General features: G+C 37.3%; 1 protein-coding gene across 4 annotated transcripts in view; it reads left to right on the forward strand.

The window, feature by feature from the left end:
* The window catches only part of dock11 (dedicator of cytokinesis 11), a 131,358-nt gene that overhangs the window by 19,755 nt on the left and 96,284 nt on the right, over positions 1-15,319 (forward strand). For all 4 annotated transcript variants that reach the window (XM_084110039.1, XM_084110041.1, XM_084110040.1 and 1 more), the window contains exons 9-11: positions 2,348-2,427; positions 3,477-3,560; positions 3,653-3,793. In XM_084110039.1, the coding sequence (XP_083966165.1) occupies positions 2,348-2,427; positions 3,477-3,560; positions 3,653-3,793 (305 nt within the window). The remainder of the gene's footprint in view (positions 1-2,347; positions 2,428-3,476; positions 3,561-3,652; positions 3,794-15,319) is intronic.

Below are 15,319 nucleotides of genomic sequence, written 5' to 3' on the forward strand. Positions count from 1 at the left end.
TCTTCATTTTTTGGAATGACTAATATGCAGAATTCAGATTTCTGGAATTGAAATGAAACAGTTATTATATGATAACCATAACTATTAGCATTAGAATTAAACATAACTATAACAACACAACAGGCGCTGGATGTCTTCACGCACTTTCCAGTTCATCTGGTTTTCATTCCTCTTAAGTTTAACAGATTGTATGATACCCCTCTTTTCATGTCCCTATTTGGGAAGCCATTCCTTTTGTTTATCATCAGACTTGATAGTATACAGGACACTTTCCATGAACAGCATACAAAATAGTATAAAATATTTTTTCTTTGAAAGGAGCCTCAGAAAATGCATTTAACAGGGTTGCATTTAAAGTAAATGTGGACAATATGTTTTTGGTCTTTAAAATAAGTTAATAACTTAAAACATTAATGCAATGAATTGAATATCGATTGAACAGATTATGTTAACGTTTTATTTTAATTGCTGGATATAGGCCAAAATCACCAGGGGAGAGGCAGCTATTTTATGTCCTGTGTTAGATAATAGTTTATACAATAAATCTAATACATGAGATTGAGCTGTACCATATGGAAAAGTGCCAGAATATGTAAAAATGTTCCTCCTCAGTGTGGAGATAAATCTTCGAGCAGCGCACCTTCTCTGAATAAACGAGGACATCTGAATCCTCAGAAAGCTCCACCTAGTGTCCTTGATTTGACACGTGTTTTCAGTAACGCATGCACACATTACAGTTACTGCTACTGCTTTCTGTTCCAGTGGACTCAGAGCAGTTTAGCAACTTGTTTGACTTTCAAAAATATCTTGATCAGCAAATATGTGATTTTGACTTTTACTGTTTAACCCTCAGAGAGTCTTCGGTCACTTCTGACCGAAAAATTTTCTGTTTTGAATTTTAAAAAATCACAGCTTCATCGGAAGGTTATGATACTTGGTGACTTTTATGGCATTAGGTATATGTATGCAAAAAAAAATTGAGGTCATGATCCGAGCATGCTAAGTGGTCGTAAAAAAAATAGTCACACTCAGTGCCTTCGGTCAAAAATGACCGACCCATAGGAAATGAATGGGAAATTTACAAAAACACAAAAATTCTCTGAATTTTTGTCTGTACAATCTACAAATCGGCCACGATTCTAAAAAAAAGTACACCGCAGTAAAGGGGTGACACTCTACAACATCAAGAGTGCAAAAAATTCACCCCCACCCCCACACACACACATAGAAACACACTTTTATACACATACACACCAATAAATTCAGATTACAAAAAATCTGTTTTGAATTTTTAAAAATCACAGCTTCATTGGAATGTTACAAAACTTGGTGACTTTTCTGGCATTAGGTATGTGAACACAGAAAAAAATTGAGGTCATGATCCGAGCATGCTAAGTGGTCGTAAAAAAAATAGTCACACTCATGGTCTTCGGTCAAAAATGTCCCCATAGGAAATGAATGGGAAATTGACAAAAACACAAAAATTCGCTACAAATCGGCCACGATGCAGAAAAAAAGTGCTCAGCAATGAAGGGGTGAAACTCTAAAACATCAAGAGTGAAAAACATAACATAATTAATAATTATAATGAATATATAAATATATAATTAATATAATAATTATAAAAATTATTAAAATAATAATTAATAAAATGTTATAAACCTTGGCAAAAAGTATTATTTGAGAATTTCTAAAAAAATACAATCAATCCACATCTTAAAAGTAAGTAATTTGGTCCAAAAACAACTAGAATTCACAAGCATCTCCATTTAGAGCTATTACAGGCATCTAGTGGTAAACCCATGCAATAACATGATTTATTTAATTTTATGTTTAATAAATTGATTTATTTTTTTATTTATTTATTTTTTTCTGAAAGCCTAGTCTCTATTTTAACCGAAAATACAGCATAGAAAAAAATAAATAAAAAATAATAATAATTAAAAAAATATATATATTTTCAATGGCAAAAAATGGACTATAAATATTGCATAAATATTAATAAGTTCAATCAAATTGTTTCAAAATACTAAATTAAAAAGAATAAATATTATAGAACAAAAATAAATTGCATTGGTTTTTACTGGGATGGAGGAAGTTTCATTTTTAGGTGTCCGGTCACTTCTGACCGGGAAGGCACTGAGTGTGACTGCTAAACGAAGACTCTCTGAGGGTTAAAAGAACCAGTCAGTCGTGATTAAAGAAAGTTTTCATTGTTCTGCTTGGTGTCTAAGATAAGCCCATATTCACCCACTGCGTGATAATATAATCTTTTGTCTGTTATGCATGCGCTCTCAGTAGAATTAATCAGTTCGCCTTTTGATTAACAAACGTCTCATCCCAACAGATGACGACAGCAGTAGCCTGGGGAAACCAGAAAATGTTGCGGAGAGCTTTGGCCGGAGTCTTCATCCAGAGCTAATGAAGGTACTCTAATTACAATGCTAACTGGAGTGGTTTGAACACTGCTAGGACAGTCACTAGGCCAATTAATTGTCATTCTGTGTTTCATGTCACTTACTGGCTACTTTATTAGGTACACCTTGCTAGTAGAGAGTTGGACCCCTTTTGCCTTCAGAACTGTCTTACTTCTTCATGGCACAGATTCAACGAGGTGCTGGAAACATTCCTCGGAGATTTTGGTCCATATTGACATGATAGCATCACGCAGTTACTGCAGGTTTATCGGCTGAACATCCGTGATGTGAATCTCCCGTTCACACGAGCAGTTGAACAGGTGTACCTAAAAAGTGGCCTGCCAGTGTATATAAGTATAATAATAAAATGTTTAATAAAATAGGCCCATATGATTTAGCTTAATGCTGTGAATATAATATAATATAATATAATATAATATAATATAATATAATAATGCAGTATGATTAAAGCCATAAACCTTTTTTTTGTATGAAGGAAAACCTTTGATTATTTTTGTGTTTTTTTAATATTCTTTTGCAAAATGTGATTTAAACAGCACAATTATTGTGGTTATCTCAAATAATTGCGATTAGATCAAATAACTACAATGAGATAATTGATCAATAATCATGGCAGGCTTACTGCCTGCTGCTTACTGTGCAGTTTATACTGAATGCTGTTGTAATAAAAAATGAACGGTATGCAACAATACACATTTTAAAACAAAGTATGCTTCATTGTTGTCACGTGTCCTCAACATGTTGTACCATTTAATTCAGTGAGTGGCGTCCAGGTATTAAAATATATATTATTTAGAATTCTTAGTCCAGTTTTGTGTATAAATGTCTTAATCATGGCAATCCAATAAAAATAAAAAATAAATCAAGAAAGAGATAAATCGCAGTTGATTTTATTCATCATTCAGTAAATGGAAGGTCAAGTTGAGTTTAATGCGTTGCACAATGCTTAAAATACTTTATGACACAATTGGTGAATTTTGGTCTTATTAATGCATAAGCTTTTACAAATGCAAAGTGTTTTTGTCTTGTTATCTCCAGTATGCCAGAGAAACTGAGCAGCTGAATAAAATGAGCAGGAATGAGGGCCGACAGAAGATCTTCACCCTCGATCCGGAGATGCAGGTTAGTCCATTCTGCACAGTGTACTGCTATTAGAAAGACAGTCTGAACTTTTAATGAAAATCAATCTAATATATCTTCCTTTTTCTTTTCAGAGATTAGATTTCTCAGGCATCGAGCCTGACGTGAAGCCGTTCGAAGAGCGATTCGGACGAAGGATCATGGTTAGTTGTCATGATTTGACCTTTAGCCTGCAAGGATGCGTCAGTGAGAAGAATGATGGCGTCTCAACTAACGTGAGTAAACTCTCATCTGTACATTTCATCTTTCTTGTCAGTGTCAGATTTTTGTTCTGTTTTGCTATTAGAATTTGTAGTAAATTCTACAGTAATGTTGAGCTCAGTTACATGAGAATGTTTATCATACCTGTATCATTTTCAAAGCCAAAACATTAATATAACCTTTGACTCAGTTATCCTCATATGACCCTACTCATTTTTTTATTTTTTATTTATCCATATATGGAGAGTCCTGATATATATTAAACACTGATTTTTATATAATCTGGCATCACAATTCAGAAAGGTTGTATTTTACAGATTTAAATACATACATACATATTATTAAAAAAATAAAATAGAAGAGTAATATTTATTTTGGGTGAACTATCCACGATACATATTGTTGCATTTTTGTATTTTGCATTTTTGTATTTATTGTGACACAATATATTGTTACACCCCTAGTGTTTAATAAATAAGTGAAATAAGACAGTATTGCTTCCACATGAATGATTTCAGGAAAACTGTATTTTTTATTTATGCAGTGACTGTCTCTAATACAGTGACAGGCTCCAATGCAGTCGGAGTCAGTCGTAGAGGCACTGTCAGTCTCAGAGGCAGTGTCGTTTCTAAGACAGGGTCGTTCACAGAGACAGGGTCGTTCTCAGAGACGGTGTCGTTCACAGAGACAGGGTCGTTCTCAGAGACGGTGTCGTTCATAGAGACGGTGTCGTTCTCAGTAGGAGTTTCAGACACTGTGGCAAAAGAAGAAAATGGGCAAAGAGGCGGGGCGTGGGTGGAGCTGAGGTGCCTGGCTGCTGAAACCACGCCCCCTATCTCAGGCTTAGGAGCTAATGCTATATGCTACTGGCTTCACGCTACAGTGACAGCTGACTTGAAGAAGTAAAGCCAATAGTTAATGTTCAGAGGCACTTTAATATACTTAAAGTGCCTCTGAAGTTCAGAAAACAATTTAATATACTGCAAATAGCCTACTAGTTTTTTATGTTTATTTCTAATTCATTTAGGCGGACAACAAGGCTACCAAGTACTGCGCCACAGTGCGCAGCTAATTAATTTAACGTTTTTTTTTCTTAACACCATTTTTAGACGATTTTTAGTCGAAAATTTCAGGACTTCAGTCGACCTAGATTTTCTTTGGTTGATTACAGCCCTAATGTGTATCATGATGCATTATTATTCTGCTAGTTAAAAATGTATTATCATGCAGTAACTTACAATATTGCGTGACAGTGATTCATGCGCATACATGTCAGTCAGCGCGGCATCGCACGTCAAGTTCGTAGAGAGCTTTATTCATATTCAGTCCACTCAAATGGGTTAAATCACAGCTATTACCTAAGAAGTTCAAGTAAATGCACTAGAAATCCGCACTCATTCAAGTGTGTGCATCTATTGCATGGATGGAGAGAAAGCACTGACATCTGCAGAATTTCATCAGACGGTACTTTTTATTTAACTCTAAAAAGTTATATATATATAGACTATATGTGCTTATATAAATAAGCACATATAGTCTATCTATTCCGTGAGAGCAACGGTACCGCAGAACGAATGTAGTCTCTATATCTATAAACGTTTAATTCACTTCTGTGTAGGTTTCAAGCAGTGGCGGCTCCAGGATTTTTTTCTTGGGGGGGCTTAACAGTTTAAAGGGGTGCAAAGAATAAATAATCGCTAATGAAAAAAAGTATACTTTATTGTATTTAAAATATATTCCCTTTTTTTAATAGTACATTGCAAATATACTAACAAATTAAAGCTGCAAGCAGCATTTATCGGGGTTCAAGCAGTTAAGGCCTTTAAGGCCTTTAAGAACACAAGCATCAAAAGACATTACGTTTTATTTAGCAAGCATTTAACAACTGCCATCATAGATGAAAAAGTCAATTTACAGCCAATACATGCAGTTTGCCATAGGAAATATATGGTTTTAAAGCGTTTTTACAGTTATAGCACCTTTTTGCCTGAGTCTTCTTACAGTCTTGCCTGATCTCCACCACTTTTATTAGTAGTACTCAAAGTGTGCCTATATATATGTGGCAAATTTGTTGTAAATATGTAATTTTGATAAGGAGTTTAGACAATTATATTCAGTGGCGTAACGAGCCAACACCGGGCACTTAAGTAGGATTATCAAGGCGGGCCCCTTGATGACGCAATTGATGACATTGATGACGCAATGTCCGCGAGTAGGCTACCATCAATAGGGCAGGATATGATCATACACAGCATATAAGAGATGAGATGACTAACAAAATCAGGAGGAGCCTACGCTCACCAAAAAAAACCAAAAAAAAAAACACTGGTGACAGCGCACCATAACACATTGTTAGGCCTAGGTCCAAATACATAAAAAAGATGCTCTCTTACATTATAGCGGGATTTTCCGGGCTTTCCTATGTGCAACTGCAAAGTTGTCGATTAGATCAGGATTGTGCACACGGGCATTCTCAATTGACCCTTCGCAGGGAGTTTGATTGACAGGTGATCTGACTAATCATAATCTGCCATTTTGTCCCACAAAGCAGTCAGGAGAGTTAGTAGATTAACTTTGGAGGATTTAAATTTGAAAAACAAAGTGTACTGACGTCTTAGCACTTTAAAACAACATTCCTTTTATGTTCATTCATGTTTATTTTAATGCTATAAATTAACTAGAAGGAAGAGATGATCGGTTCACGAGCAGCTTTAACTGAGCCTTGAGTCTACAGCGATCTGTCAGACACATTAAACAGTCACAAAACGGTATTTATTGTTTAAATGTCTCTAAAAAATGACTACATTTGAAAGGTGAGACTTTTGGCGCTTTTCCATTACCAGTACCAGCTCAACTCAACTTGACTCGACTCGGCTCGCTTTTCGCTCCGTTTTCCATTGCAGATAGTACCTCCACAATAGTACCTGGTCGTCATAGCGACGCTGCAGGAAACTGCCGTGACTTAATCTTCTACGCGAGATACATCCGCTGCCACACACAATGGACAATGAAGGAAATCGAGTGTATGCTGTTTCTGGATGTTTTTGTTTTTGCTGTTTTTTATTCAGGATACTCCGTCTGGCGCGTGCAATGATGACGCAGTGAATAGTGACGATTCTCTCTGACCAATCAGCAGTCTGCCGTGTTTTCACGTCACATTTTAGTATCGCCTCAGCTTGCCCCAGCTCACTTAGAACCTCGCCGGAGGTGGTACGAAAAAAAGTACCTGGAAGCAGGTACAGGTACAACTTTTACACAGTGGAAAACCAAACAAAGCTGAGTCAAGTCGAGCCGAGCCGAGCCGAGCCGAGCTGGCTGTAGTGGAAAAGCGCCATTTGTTTCATATCAAAAGTACTTGTCTGTCAGCACGCAGTCTCCTCTCTGATCCGCAATGTATTTTTCACTGCGTGAGAACTTGGTGTGGTGTGAGAGTGGCGTCGCTTGTCAGACAGTAACTAAAGTGGGCGGGTCTTTGCGAATGGTCATTGACAGTATGGACGGGGATTCGCCAGTCCCAATTCAAAACAAATTTCATGACAATCCATCATTGTTTGTTTCAAACATGTGAGAGCATCAAAATGATCCATGGGTGAAATTGATTGGATTTAATTCATTTTTTTGTCAGTTCCTATCATAATTTTAACATTTTGGCGTTATTGTTTAGCTATTTACCTATGTTTTCAAATTTCCTGTGTTTTTTTGTTGTTGTCTCGATCGGACTAACGGCTTTGAAGATAAACACAATTTTTTAAAGCTCTAAATGACACTTACAAAAACCATAAGGCGAAACCTGTCATGTTTGGTATTGTTGGATTCTGCAAGGATTCAGGAGTCTTAGGAGGTCACTCCTGTGAAAAAACACTGGCTTGAAACTTCTAAGGCTCCTTCAAGGCATTGTGCCAATGACGTATACTGAGTTTTTTGAGATACACCAATGTTCTCATAGACTATCATGGCACCCTGGACAAAGACACTGCGTGCCAATTTTCAGTAGACTAACAGTTGGGTGCGCTTATAGCTATTTTCATGATTTTTTTCACTGTTATAGCGCCACTAAGTGGCCAATTGTCACGTTTTTTTTCATGTCAACTATAATATATCTCTCTATAAAATATCTCTTTCCGCTCACAAGTTATAACCATTTTATAGTGCCACCAAGTGGCCAATTGTCATGATTTTTTTTCACGTGACCTCAGAATGAGCTCATGAACATGTGTCCCAAGTTTTGCGAAAATATCTCTTTCCGTTCACAAGTTATAACCGTTTTATAGTGCCACCAAGTGGCCAATTGTTGCGATTTTTTTTAAAGTGATCTCAGGTTGAGCTCAGGAAGATGTATCCCAAGTTTAACAAAAAAAATCTCTTTCCGTTCACAATTTATAACCGTTTTAGTAAAAGTGGCCCTGGTGCCATCAAATATTTTGGTTCCCCTTATCGACCGTTAATTGAAATTTGAATTTTTTGGATGATTATTGATTGTCAGACTCCAGAGAATACTCTTGCAGTGGTTTGGTTCCGATCGGGCCAAAAACCTAGGAGAAGTTTGCAAAAATAGGTTTTTAAAAAAAATGCAATTTACTTGAAATTGGCGCCTGAAGGACGAGCAAATCAGAGATAGCCATTTTGTCTGCCTTGAGCCAAGGATTCCAACGATATAAGACACTTGATCCTGGGACAAACGGTCTAAGAGTTATGAGCGATTTTGAACTTTTGGTTGCTGTAGCGCCACCTATGGGCCAATCGGGGTCATACTCTGATAGGTTGTCCCCAAATTGAGGCCTACCATCTGGCCAGGTTTCAAGTCTCTAGGCCTTACGGTTTGTCCTGCACGATGCGTTTTACGAATCCTTACAATTACAATAGGGTTTCAGCATTTCATGCTTGAACCCCTAATAAGAATGAAGGCTTTTTGCCAGTTATAGCGCCACCTATGGTCCGATCTCCATGAAACTCTGCATGCTTCCTCACCGTGTTCTGACACATATGCTCATCAATTTTGGTGAAGTTCTGAGTTTTCCTTTGGGATTTATAGGCTTTTGAGTGTATTTTGCCACGCCCCTTTTCTAAATGACCCTGTTACAGCCACCCAAATGCCAAAGTTCAACTTTTTTTTGATAATTATTGATCTAGAGAGTCCAGAGAATTGTCCTAGACTGGTTTGGTTCCGATCGGGCGAAAAACCAGGGACTAGTTCGCAAAAGTAGGTTTTGGACAAAATTCGACATAGCAGAACATTTTCCCTGCCTACATCCAAATCGGAGATAGCCATTTTGTCCGCCTTGAGCCAAGGATTCCAACGATATAAGACACTTGACCCTGGGACAAACGGCCTAAGAGTTATGAGCGATTTTGAAATTTTGGTTGCTGTAGCGCCACCTATGGGCCAATCGGGGTCATACTCTGATAGGTTGTCCCCAAATTGAGGCCTACCATCTGGCCAGGTTTCAAGTCTCTAGGCCTTACGGTTTGTCCTGCACGATGCGTTTTACGAATCCTTACAATTACAATAGGGTTTCAGCATTTCATGCTTGAACCCCTAAAAATATATATTGAAAGTATATTAGCATCATGCTTTTACCTATTTTCACAATACATGATCTTTTAACACGCTTTAAAATAATTGTACCTTAGTATATTTTCTAAAAATATATATTTTAGAAAAATATACTTGAAGTGAAAAAAAATTCTGTTTATTTGCACTTTACTTAAAATATATATTTTAGGTATATTTTTAACTGTGTGATGAAAATGATCATTGTAACAATGCATTGAAGTATACTTTCAAAATACATTATAGTATGCAATAGTATATTGTACAAAGTATAGCCAAGTAATATTTGTTTATTAATCTGCATTTTGTATTTGTATTATTGTAATTTGTAGTATTTGGAATTTAAGCCAAAGGTATTACTGAGCATAGCCTATACTTTTTACTCAAATATATATAATACACTTATGGTATATGGCCTGTATGTTTCGAAGACACTCGTAATGAATTTGTAATGTACTTGCAACACAAATAAAGTAATATCACTGATCAAGCATGTAATTAGTCCCTACACAGGCATACTATAACTTGTCGACTTGCAGTCCCATAGACATAGCCTATATAGGCTATAAGTTAACAACGTATTATGTCCATGTATATATTATAACAGATAGTGAGGGCTTTAAAACTGCAGTAAGCTAAAGTAAGGAACGCGATTATGTTTTAAAACGCAAACAAAATGGAAAAAGCGCGGGTGTCGAGACGCGTTTACAAAAGTTGAACTTTTAACTTGACACGGCATTTTAAAACATGGCGCGAGAAACTGTAAAAGCAGAAGAGATGCAATAACGGTCAAATACGCTTGTTTAACGCATTCATCTATGTGTTTAGATCTAAAACAACGTTTTCTCTTTATTTTTTTTCATCCCCAGGCTAGCTAGGGCGAACAAGAATTTGCAAGAATTTATATTAAAATCTATATTATTTGGCATTTAGCCTATAGACGAATCCGGCGAAACTACCGGAAGTAAGCGGGCGCCATTACTGAGCTGTTGCTGGGTAGCGTTGCGCCATTGCCTCCTATTGGTTTGGTTACGTCCACTGGAATAAACAGCCCGCGATTTACGACTGTCACTAACGTTACATCTACAACTTTACTATTCTTCCTCTGCAGAGTTATTTGAACAGTATAAGTGTTGTTAATGGTCTGTGAAAATCGCACAGGTCCTTTAAGAACTAACTTATGTATGTATCATCTGGTAGAGTGTGCATTATTTGACCAACCCATACGGAGCTCAGACAATTTTTTTGACCCTCTATAAAATTTTGTTGATCATCGGATGCCAGGCGAAGGAGAAAATACTCTTGAATACATTTAAAACAACCGAAGGGGCGCGTTGGGGCAGTACTCCTAGTAACATTACTGTATTTGCTTGACTGTGACTCTCACTCTGAGAACCAACAACGCTAGCAGTTAGCTGTACCTTACCCTTTCCTTTTGAAATGTGAAAATGAGATAAATAATTGTCACAAATGAAAAACATGAATTCGTTTATTTGATATCATTCATTTATTTATTGTTGCCAAATGGACAGATCTTTTAATAGTTTCCTCGTTAGCTAGCCTAGCCAGCATAGTTATTGCCAAGCTATTTTCATAAATAATCTGTAAGATCGTTTGTACCTTCATCTGTTACTGGAGGCCACTGTCTAACATCATCAACCCAACAAGTCATACTGCCTGGCTGTAGCTGTCATCGAGGGTGCGTTTGCGTTATCACGGAGGTTTGTTTACATACTAGTAACAGCTCAGTAATGGCGTCGCCACAAGATGGCAGCCTACACAGAACGCTCGTCGGATTCGTCTATAACGTGAGTGAATCTTCAAAAAGATCAGGGTAACGTTAGATACTCACCAATAGCAGATTACAAGAGGACAGTTTGTCTGTTATCTTCTTAACTATTCCGCGGTGTGTCAAAAGTCTGCAGTCTTTTTCTCATATTTAATCTCAAATATGATAGTTTTTGACGAGGAGCTTGTGATCACCATTCGCTAATGGGCGCGCCACACCTGCGCATGCAATTGACTCCTCCCCCATAAAAACCCTTTTTTAGTTTTTTAGGGTTTTTTGGAACATCGTTGAATAAACATGAGCACTGCACGTTTCAAAGTCAAAACGTGTTTTTTATTTTATATCGTTCCTGATAAAGCAGCGTTTATGAGCGTTACGCTGCTTTGTGTACAGCCGTTACCATGGACACCGCTGTTTCTGCCGCTCCTAAACTATAGATGGGTTTCCGTTTCTCGAATTACCCATTATTCTCTGCGGCGCGCCGCCATGTTGTGTGTCAAAGCTGTCAGTAAGCCACTGGGAGACACGGCTCATTCACTGTGCTGCATTAATAGAAAGCCAGTTAATATAAAGTATTTTTGACTCTTTTGTGTTGAGATAACGATGACAAATTAAGAAGAAGAAAGTCTCTGGAAGCATACAATTATTTTGTTAGAATGTCCGAGTTAAAATTTTATGTGGTCGCATTTGTGCGAGTGCATGGTCATACACTACTCAGTTAAATTCACGCATGAATTCTCCTGCATTGAACTTGTTTTAGCGCCCGCCAAAGTGAATTTTTGTCCCGCCAAAGTCTTATTTGATCGGTGAGTAATGTAGATGAACTGGGTGCATGTTTAACTGAAAGAACGAGCAGATAGAGAGCCGGTCGCGCGCGCGCACTCTCTCTCTCTTCGGAGCCAGGCGAACATGTAAACAAGACTTCACCGTCTCCAAACTAAGCGCTGTCTTGCTCTCTCTCCCTCGTGGAAATGTTAGTCTGGAGCCCTGCATTGACGGTTCACATCGCTGTAGCCAGGCGGCTGATATCTGCACAGCCCTTATTATATGGTACATTTAGACTCAGTGTCAAGACAACACCATCTGGGTAAAACAACAACAACACAACGCTCCGAGCTAATTTAGTGTAACTTAGGAGAGAGATGGAGAGCAGAGGCACGGAGCGATGTGCTCCAGGTGTAGCCTCTGCCTCTGGCTCGACCAGCTGATGTGGCCACAGAGAAAGTGATGAAGGTGGACAATCGTCAGAGTGTGCTTCTGCCCAGCCAACACCTCTCAAGGGCTGTGTCGATAGTAGCCGCCTGGGTACAGCGATTTGACAGCCGATTATAGCTAGCTAGCGCATTTAGCTAGCCCATCTTGGAAATGATTAGATAAAGTGTCACATCTCCAGAGCACAAAACCTCTAAATGTTCACAAGAGCAGCACTGAACATTAACTCAAGCCAAACGGAGAATAATCGTATGATTTTTATGTTCAGAATAATGCCGATTCAGGGTATTATCATGCTCCGTAACACAAACGCTTGACCCACTTGACACACAAGATGGCGCCGTAAGGAGTTGCGGGAGAAATGTGACGTCATCGGAAACCTATCTATACTTTTTAGGCTAAAAATGTAACGTTACACATTGAAATGTTATTTAACAACAGAAACGTGTTTAAACACATGCAACACATTTGTTCATCACTCAAAATATGAATGAAAATATTTGAAAATATTTTTTAAAAACACATTTTTAAAGCTTTATTTGTTCATTGACCCTCATATTTGTTTGATTGCACTGTTAATTCAAAAATAATTCAGCTGTTTTTAAATGTCAAGATCACCCTTTTATAATTATACAACATAAACCAGAAGTTAAAGGATTTTGATGAAGTGTATCACCTTTTAAAGCTGGGCTCGCCCAGAACAAATCATCTTCCTCCTCATCAAGAACAGCATTAAGGCCTAGCCCTAGAGCAGCAAATAACACAAAACAAAACATTTCAATTGTGCACTCATCAAAACACAGTTGATGGAGATCATTTACTGCATAAATGATAATTTACTTGATTTACTTGAATATATGCTCAGATGGAGACGGTACAGTGACAATGCGCTTACCTTGATCTTTTTTGAAATGCCATTCAAGTTGTCCCTTCGTTGTCTTTGCCATCAGTTTTTTCTTCTTGCTGTAGAAGTACATCAGCACCAGGCTCACGGTGATCAGCATGGCTTGATGTTTTTTGAGAGCAGAATATATATTTTTTGAGAGCAGAACAAATCTTGCATGCAGATAGTCAAACAGAATGAGTGTTCGCTATAGCAACTGTCAACATTCTAATTTTTCTTAGCTGTGATGTCACTAGTGATCTCACCTAGGCCTGTATCTATCTATAAATTACAGAAACGTCTGTCTGTCTGTGTGTCTGTCTGTATGTATGTGTGTCTGTTATTCGCATATCTCTCGAACCGTTATTCCGATGGATTTCAAACTTGACAGGTGTCTTGCCACGAGTAAGTGCAGTGCCAAGTTTGACATTGTATGGATTAGAAATGCAAAAGATATCGTTAAAAATATCAGTAAAAGAAGCACTTAGAAGGTTGTGGTTTAAAAATAAACATTCTGACAAACAGCTACACTGTTTACTTCTGAATATTATATTTTATTCACGGCCATCATTTGTAGTAACCTATTCACAAACTTTTTGCTCAAGTGTAGTGTTTTTTTCCGGAGTTCACTGTGTAGCCTGCTCCCTGAATCGTCAAGTTCACTGTGTAGCCTGCTCCCTGAATCGTCAAGTTCACTGTGTAGCCTGCTCCCTGAATCGTCAAGTTCACTGTGTAGCCTGCTCCCTGAATCGTCGCGCTTATTCATTTGTGGATGTTAACTGAATCTGTAAGTCACCTATGCTGTTTACTTATGTATATTATATCTATCTATAAATTACGGGAACGTCTTTCTGTGTGTGTGTGTGTGTGTGTGTGTGTGTGTTATTCGCATATCTCTCGAACCTTTAGTCCGATGGATTTCAAACTTGACAGGTGTCTTGCTACGGGCACGAGTAAGTGCAGTGCCAAGTTTGACGTTTGGATTAGAAATGCAAAATATATTGTTGGCTTTTGTCACTCTAGCCACTGGCCTCTCCCCCTCTCACACTGCACACTGAGTGAGCACAGCCCAGGACCAGAGACAGAGAGGGTCGAAGAAAGCAGTGGAGCTCAAGTAGCTTGGAGTTCCCTGTGTATCCTGCTCCCTGAATCGTGTAGTTCAATGTTCCACATTTATTGTATGTCAGTATCAGTATTTGCTTTCTACCATGCACAAATAAAAATGTCACTGAACTTTTGCTGTGCAATTGTAACAATGAGCACTCAAACACACCAAACCAACAATTACTAAAAACACACACAAAAACTGAATTTGTACACAAACTTTTGCACGGGCATTTTGCACTAGTTTCTCTAATAATCTTTCAGATCTCCTTTATAAACTGCCCTCTCTTATTGCCAGTCTGATCTGCTTTTGAACCAGTATACAAACTAATATATCTATAAATTAAAGGTTCGTAAAACTCTAAATCAGACATTTTAAGAGACTGCTGATGTATGTTTGCACATGATGGGACCCTAGTGAAAAATAAATATACTAAAATGTATTTGAAATACATTACAGTATACTACAGATACATTTACATATTTATGTATAAATACCCCGCAATTTTACCTTTAGTATACTAATTTGGTATACTAAAAGTCTATATATATAATATATATTCAACATCTTAGTAAAACTTTTTATATTAATAAAATATTATGATTATTATCTTATTTCTTATTTTTTAATATAAAAAGTTTGGTGCTGAAAAATACATTTTGCAAAAATTAATTAAATACCATAAATAGTTACAATAAAAACATTTAGATACAAGCAATGCTAATTTATATAAATATTATATTTATAATCCATTTCATGGATTTCTTCAGCATCCATGAAGAAATTATTTTCACATGAAAAGAACGCTTAAATAGGTCACTTTGATTACACTCTCAGAAAAAAAGGTACAATTTTGTACCAAAGAAGGTACAAACCCTTGTCACTGGGGCGGTACCTTTTACTGGTACAAAATTGTACCTTAATATAGAGGAACAAATTTGTTCCATTCCAGTTTGTACCTTAAAGGACATGATTTGTACCATGGGCAACCAAAATGTAC

Source organism: Abramis brama, assembly GCF_963993115.1.
Source record: "Abramis brama genome assembly, chromosome: 3".
Taxonomy (NCBI): Eukaryota; Metazoa; Chordata; class Actinopteri; order Cypriniformes; family Leuciscidae; genus Abramis; species Abramis brama.